The 8,163-nt window shown below is 37.4% G+C and overlaps 1 protein-coding gene across 1 annotated transcript; it reads left to right on the plus strand.

Moving 5' to 3' along the window:
- The first annotated feature begins 1,969 nt into the window (after positions 1 to 1,969).
- On the plus strand, positions 1,970 to 3,270 carry LOC145581366 (uncharacterized). The gene is made up of 2 exons (XM_081638385.1): positions 1,970 to 2,009; positions 2,894 to 3,270. Exons 1-2 carry the CDS (start codon positions 1,970 to 1,972, stop codon positions 3,268 to 3,270), a joined length of 417 nt encoding a protein of 138 aa, XP_081494511.1.
- The last annotated feature ends 4,893 nt before the right edge of the window (positions 3,271 to 8,163 follow it).

The raw sequence follows: 8,163 nt of genomic DNA on the forward strand, positions 1-8,163 counted from the left end.
GATTTCTTTCAATACATGTATTTTGATTTAGGAATTCTGTGGCAAACAATGTCTGGCATGAGAGAGGAAGTAGGAAATCAGTAAGATCAAGGAGAGACAAGGATTTTGACATGGATATATGAGATAAGGAAGGCTACGAGCATTTTCATGAAGGCTTTGAAACAAGAACATTTGAAGACTGATCCTAAATTCAATTTCAGATTTGTAAGACCATTTTTTTTAAAAAAAAAAATGAATTCATGTAATTTTGTTTTGTATTTTGCTATTTATCAAATGATTTGGAGGCCTGCGATGTCGTATTGCATGAACTTGAGACTACTCCCATTGATGATGTAAGTAATTTTGCATAACATATTTAATTAAGTTGAGATGTCATATGTTGTTATTATTTCAATTTCATTTTGGACACAACTTCATATATTAGCGAGGCCATGAGAAGCTACCTGGACGAATGTGCCAAGAATTTGAAATCATTAAGATAGAAAATTTGTTTGACAATTTGATTTGGTTTGGTTCCTTAGTTTTTCTTCATTTTGAATCTTATAGACTTTGTAGCTCAAAACTGTCAAAAAGATTTAAATTCTGTTTAGTTTTTGTGTGCGTGCATGGGTGCTCGTATATGTTAGTTTCTCTTAAAATTTAGTACCTAAGCAGTTATACACCTTTCCTGTCCAAATATGATTCCAAGAACAACTTTCTTTATTTTCTAATAGAAAATACACCTTTGCTTCTTTTTTGTCTATTCTAATACAAGTGTTAGGCCTATGTCTAGTACAAGTGCCACCAGAATCTCTGATCTAACTAGGAATTGTTGGTATGTTAGTGTCTGCACGTAAAGGTGTCAAAACCGAACCGACCCAAAAAAAAAACCCATATGTTTCGAACTGTAACCGATTCGATTTGATCCTAGTAATTTAAGACCCAAACCCGATCTGTAACCGAACTGAAATTAACCCGAATTCGAATTTGACTCGACTTTAAACTTAACCTGGCACCAATTTGACCCAACTCGAACTCGACCCGAAATCGATTTGACCCGACTTGAAGTCAAACCGAACCGATTTGACCCGACTTGAACTCAATTAGAACCGAAATTGACCCGACAAATATCCGATTCAATCCAAACTAATTTTTATTCGAACTGATATTAACCCAACCCGATTTTAATCCGACCTGATTTTGACTTGACGTGATTTCAAACCAATCATAATTTTAAACACAACCTATTATTTACCTTTATTTTTTTACTTAAACATATATTAATGACATGATATAGAAAAATACCTGTAAATGACTTGATATTGACATAATAACAAGAAAAAAAAAACTCAATAATTACTCTAGTTTAAAAAATGTACTTATTTGAATATTACATTTGGTCAACCAAACCAAAATTAGGCCAAACATGAAAAGTATCTGAATCACAATTGATCGAATACTGAATCAACCTTAATATTAAATCAAAACAGAACCAAATTCAACCAAATTAGAACCATGCGGTTTAAAGTCATCAACCTGAAATAAACCAGGTCAAACCTGTTTTGAACCAGATCCGAATTTTTCTGAACCGAATATGAACCGATCTGAAGTTGACCTGACTCAAACCCGATCTGGACTTGATAGATCTTGAGCCGAATTTGATCCGAACCGTGGCGGGTAAAAAGGGTAAGTTTGAGCCGAATATACCCGACCCGAACAAATCCGACCCGAATAGACTCGACCCAAACTCCATCTGGTTATCCGAATTGACACCTATATCTGCATGTATTGTCTTCCGGGTAGTGTCGAAATAGATGTCGGCACGCAGAGAGTCCCTTCTCTGAAAATTCCTGTTTTAACAAATTACAGTTTAGAGAACGACATGATATGTAGGTGATTAAAAGTATATGGTCTTTGGCTAATATAGGTATTTACCTTAACAAGTTGGATAAAGCCTTGTAGACTTTTGCAAGGCGGGCGAAATGTGATAATGTTTTGTGATTGGAGTAGAATTTGTGAGTTGCAGGATGGTTTGTTTCCCTGTATGAGACGAATGTAACATGATTGAAATTTGTTGGGAATTATGTCAGTCGAAAATAGCATATATTTGTGTTCATTTGACTGTGATTAATATTCATACTTCCTGCCTAATTACTTCTAAGAAAAGGTTAAGATTGGAAGAACAAACGTATTTCATTTGTCTGGAATACTGTGGTGAAAGCACTGAATTCCATCTATTTGAAAAGTAGTTCCTCGCTTCTATGAATCTATGATACTTGATTAGAGGTAAGTTTACTGCACAATACCCTCCAATGTCAATGTGATTAAGAGCATAACCAGAAATTTCGTTACTAAGTATACCGACAACAACACTTTTTCAATCCCATCATTTGCTTGCCAACCATGGCCGGCCCTTACCCTGTGCCGCCTGAGCCCAATGTTAAAGGATGATGATCACATATGATCAAGAATGTTGCTCAATTCTGCTAACGAAGAACATCTGCTGCTGTCCTTTTCTTTGTTTGTTTTTGGTTGTATTTACAGCCGTTATTTTGTAATTTTCCTAGGAAAGTTCCTAGTAGTGTGGTGTCACTCTGTAAGTGGGTAGAACCTCAAATATATATGTAATGTTGTGGGCTGTTTTTGGCTCAGAATGAAAACGGCAGAATGAGCAAACCTAGAAATCAATGTTTTATTGCTCTCTCTCTATTTCAGTGTAACTTTGTCTTCATGGTATCAGAGCCGTAGGCTCAGATCTTGCCTAAAATAGTTCTGTTTTCCGCCAAAACTTATAAATACTTTGTTTTTCTTGCATTTCTTCTTATAAAGTTTGAATTTTTCATAAACATTTTTCTTGTTCATCATGCCAACCACAACTATTGATCCTGTTAGTCCACTTATCTTCACCCTTCAGATGGTCAGGCATTTGTTGGGATTGAGAAACTTCATGGATCTTCCAACTTCAGGTCATGGAAAAGATCCATGGAGATTGCTCTTTCTGCAAAGAGAAAGTATGGGTTTGTAACTGGAACTCTAAAGAAAGATCTTGATGATGAAGGTAAATCAGAAGCATGGGATACTTGTAATAGTATGGTCATTTCATGGATACTTGGATCAGTTTCAGACTCGATCAAGCAATCTATTATATTTGTCAACAGTTCTTACCAAATCTGGATAAAATTGGAGAGGAGATTCTCTCTCACAAATGGGTGTAGGAAATACGAAATTAATAAAGATTTGTATGAGACCAAACAACATGGGAAAGGATCAGTGAGTATTATAAAAGAATGAAAGCAATATGGGAAGAGCTTGAGTCACTTCATGCACTCCCTGTAATCACTAACATCACCTCTGAAGTGAATGCTTTCTTGACCTCTCTGAGCAGGCAGATAAAAGAACATAAGCTGTTTCATTTCTTGAATGGTCTTGATGAAGAATATGGACCTCAAAGGAGTCAGCTTCTCATGATGACTACCTTGCCCTCTGTAGAGACAACATGCTGTCATTTGAAGCAAGAAGAATCTCAGAGGTCTTTATTTAACAACATCAAAGAGGAATCAGAGTCCTTAGTGATGTTTAGCAAAGGATCTAGATCACCTCAGGGGGAGCACTTCCAGGAGGAGGTGGTTTTGGAAGAGGTTTTGCAACATCTTCGGGAGCAGCATGCACAGCTTGTGGAAAACCAAATCACATGGGTGAACAATGCTGGTCACTTGTTGGTTACCCAAGCTGGCACCCTAAATATCTACAAACCCTCTGTTCTGTACCTCAGAAAGGGAAAGGAAAGTTTGCTCCAGGAAACAGCAAATGGGGAGAAAAAAATAGAAATATGAGCAATAGATCTGTAGCAAATGTAACCAGTAATCAGAGTGAGTCTGGTGGATCAATCACAAGCTCATCGAATCAGTTCACAACCCAACAGATTGAGGCATTGCTCAGAATGCTCCTTAGATAGACATATGGTGATGCTGATGATGAAGCAGAGAACAGCTATGTAGGTATGGTGTCATGTCACTTTGCTGAATCCATTGGAAATGAGTGGATTATTGATTCAGGTGCATCTGATCATATGACTAGCTATTTGAATACTATGCATGATGTTGTAAAAAGTAAAAATAGCCCTTAAATCAATCTTCCAACTGGACAAACTGCTACTATATCTCATTTTGGGAGTGTGAACCTAGGAAATAAACTTACATTGAAGCATGTATTGTATGTTCCTAGTTTCAAACATAATTTGATTTTTGTGAACAAGTTGATGTGTGATTCTCACAGTAAAGTCCTTTTCTATCCTAAGTACTGTATCATACAAGACTTGGAGTCAAATATTGTTAAAGGGATAGGAAGAATGAAATTTGGTCTGTACTATCTGGAAAATAGACCACTTGACGTATTTGTCAGTCAACTAAAAACTCAAATTTACAAAAAAGATTTGAGCGTAGGGAAGTTGGCTATGACTGTGAATAACTATAGAAGTGTCCCAACTGTGGTGACAAATGTTCCAAAGTTAAGTAACAGGACACTTTGGCATCACAAATTAGGACATGCTCCAATGAAAAGAATTGAGAAAATTCATGAGTTGAAGGGTGTGAATGAAGCGAGTGGAGAAGTATGCTTGACATGTCCCTTAGCAAAATTCACTAAACTTCCTTATGGTGTAAGTGAGTCAAGGGCGAAAGAAGCATTTGAACTGATACACATTGATACTTGGGGACCACATAGAGTGTGCACAAAAGGAAAGTATAAATACTTTCTCACCATTGTTGATGATTACTCAAGGATGACTTGGGTGAATCTCATGGTTCAGAAATCTGATGCATACAAAGTTCTTGAAAACTTTGTAAAAATGGTGGAGACTCAGTATGACAAAAAGGTGAAAATACTTAGGTCAGACAATGCTCCTAAATTTGAAGACCAGAAATGCATACCCCTGTATGAGAAGCTTGGGATTGTGCATCAGACTTCATGTGTATGGAGGCCTCAGCAGAATGGCAGAGCAGAAAGAAAGCACAAAAATATTCTGGAAATGAGAAGAGCTCTAAGGTTTCAGGCAGGGCTTCTAGTAAAGTACTGGGGTGATTGTATTCATACTGTTGTGCACATCACTAACAGATTGCCATATGTTGTTTTGAAGGATAAAAGTCCATATGAGGTCCTTAATAATAAGAGACCTGCATATGAAGAACTGAGAACTTTTGGCAGTCTTACTATGGCAAGAAACCCAAGTTTAAGCCATGATAAACTTGATGCAAACCATGTATATTCATGGGATATCCAATGCCACAAAAAGGGTAAAAATTGATTAGCTTGATAGATGGGCATGCTTTTGTGTCAAGAGATGTGAAATGTTATGAGAATATCTTCCCATATCATATCTTCTACACTGCTTCAACTGAAAGAGAAGAAGAAATGAAGGAGGATGAGAATCAAGACTGGATAGATGATGATGAGGGTGAAACCTATGATGGCAGTGAAAATGGTGAAGGTGAGGAAGAACAAGCTGAGACAGGGGAGTTGGAGAGAAATGAAGAAGTGAGTTCAGAAGAGATCAGAAGGTCTTCCAGACCAACCAGATCACCTGCATGGCATAGAGATTATGAAGTAGGATCTGCTACTATAAGCTATGCAAATGTAGTGAGGAAAACTACTGATACACTAGTGAGTTCAAAATATTTCTGTATGATGGCTTCTCACTCAAAGGAACCTAATCCCGTGTACTTCAAAGATGCAGTGAAGAAAAGTAAATGGCTTGAAGCCATGAATGAGGAATTGGAGGCATTAGAAAGAAACAATACATGGGAAATCACAGATTTACCACATGGAAGACATGCAATTGGATGCAAATGGCTCTACACTACAAAGTACAACCCTAAGAAAGGTGTGGTTGAAAGACACAAGTGAAGGCTGGTTATTCTTGGAAATAGGCAGAAAGAGGGTGTAGAGTACAAGGAAACTTTTGCCCCTGTGGCAAAAATGTCAACTGTTAGATCCTTGTTGGCAATTGTTGCTATGAAAGGATGGGATGTTCAATAAATGGATGTGAAGAATGCCTTTCTTCATGGAGACTTGAAAGAGACAATTTACATGAAGCTTCCATAGGGTTACCTTGGAAAGGTTTTCGGGTTTGGGAGAGAATTTTATGGTGAGAATGCTGCTAGTAAGCCTGGAAAGGTGTGCAAACTGATTAAATCCCTATATGGACTAAAGCAAGCACCAAGACAGTGGTATGCTAAGCTAAGCTCAGCTCTCGCAGAAAGAGGGTATAATCAATCAAAAGCTGATTATGCTTGTTCACATAGAAGCATGAAAAGGGATTAACTGCTATACTTGTCTATGTTGATGATCTTATCAGCACTGGAAGCAATATGGAAATGATCTCTGAAGCTAAGGAATACTTGAAAAGTCAATTTAAAATGAAAGACATGGGTGATCTTAGGTATTTCCTTGGAATAAAAGCTGACAGAACAGAAGCAGGAATATTCTTATCTCAAAAGAAATACATCATGGATATTCTCCATGAGTATAATTTGACAGGGTGTAAGCCTCTAAGGCTTCCTATGGATGCTCATGTTAAGCTCACTCACAGTTCCGGCACTCCTCTACCTCATCCTGAGAAATATCAAAGATTGATTGGGAAACTCATTTATCTGACCATAACCAGGCTAGATATTGCCTTCACTGTTCATACCTTGAGTCAATTTATGCATGCTCCTTCTTCTGCTCATTATCAGGCTGCTATTAGGGTGTTAAGGTATCTTTTTGGGTCATAGAGTCAAGGTATTCTACTGGCAGCAAATTCAAGTGCAAGACTGGAAGCTTACTGTGACAGTGACTTGCTGGATGTCCTATCATAAGAAGATCCACATCTGGTTTCTGTATTTTACTTGGAGCCTCTCTTATCTCTTGGAAGGCAAAGAAACAACAGGTGGTTGCTAGGTCTACTGCTGAAGCTGAATACAGATCAATGACTTTAACCATATGTGAAGTTATGTGGATCAAGCATCTATTAAAGGATTTGGGTTTAAAATCTCTTAGTAGCACTCCTCTCTTCTGTGACAACAAAGCTGCCCTGACTATAGCAGCTAATCCTGTTCAGCATGAAAGAACCAAACACGTGGAAATAGATTGTCACTTTATTAGAGAGAAGGCAGTCGATGGTAGTGTTGCTCCAAGATATGTCAAATCTGCGAATCAGATAGCTGATATTTTTACTGAGGTGGTATCTACAGATCAATACTCTCAGTTACTCAGCAAGCTGGGAGTTCAGAATTCTTCCTCTCAGCTTGAGGGGGAGTAATAAAGGATGATGATCACATATTGTAATACCCTAGAAATTCCTTTCTTTAAAAATACCTGTTTTGCTCTGTTTAAAACTCAAAATATGAAAATCTAAAACATTACCGCCACCGTGAAAACGGCTAAGGCAACTATCAAAGACACACAGCAGAAGACTTTCCTTTAAAATATTTAAAACGACTCAACTTAAAAAGTCAACCAACGAAAGTAAAGTCAAACCAAAGTAAAACAAAGTCAACCTACAACTTAGAACCATTGTAGGCCCTTAACAAAACCGAACCAAATTCAAAACCTTCGCGTTAGTCTCACAAACAATAATATCATAAAATGATTGAAGCGATAAACATATCATAAACTTATGGAAACTAGCATGATTCGCTCTTCACTCATGCCCATCATGAATATGCTTCATCCCCTGAAAAAGCTTCTCTCTACTTGTTTCCACTAATTTCCATTAAAAATGGGTCATCATAGGGCCAAGGTAAAGACAAGGCCAATAAACACACAAACACACAATCAGCAAAGCTGAGTACATAAGCGTAGTTAAACACACTAACATGCTTTTACCTATCAACACACAACTTACCTTGTTGCACCTGTTTATAAGCACACAACATACCACAAAACTTCTCAACTAAGTAACTAAATAATTTATTTAGTATTGATTACGCATCGAACGGGTTTCCCCCCTAACTTGCTCCAATAAAGGGGTAAACACGGGAGCTAACCGTGTCAGTATAAAAAAACCACTCGTAAGTGGCGGAATTTTTACGCATAATAATAAAAGGAAAATACAGTGTCCTGTACTCCCAGTAGAAGTTATGGTTAAATATAAAACCCCATAACTCCCCCCATATGTTCATACTCAAGGTATATATGTTCCAAGAG

The sequence above is a fragment of the Chenopodium album genome, chromosome 15 (assembly GCF_948465745.1).
Source record: "Chenopodium album chromosome 15, dcCheAlbu1.1, whole genome shotgun sequence".
NCBI lineage: Eukaryota > Viridiplantae > Streptophyta > Magnoliopsida > Caryophyllales > Amaranthaceae > Chenopodium > Chenopodium album.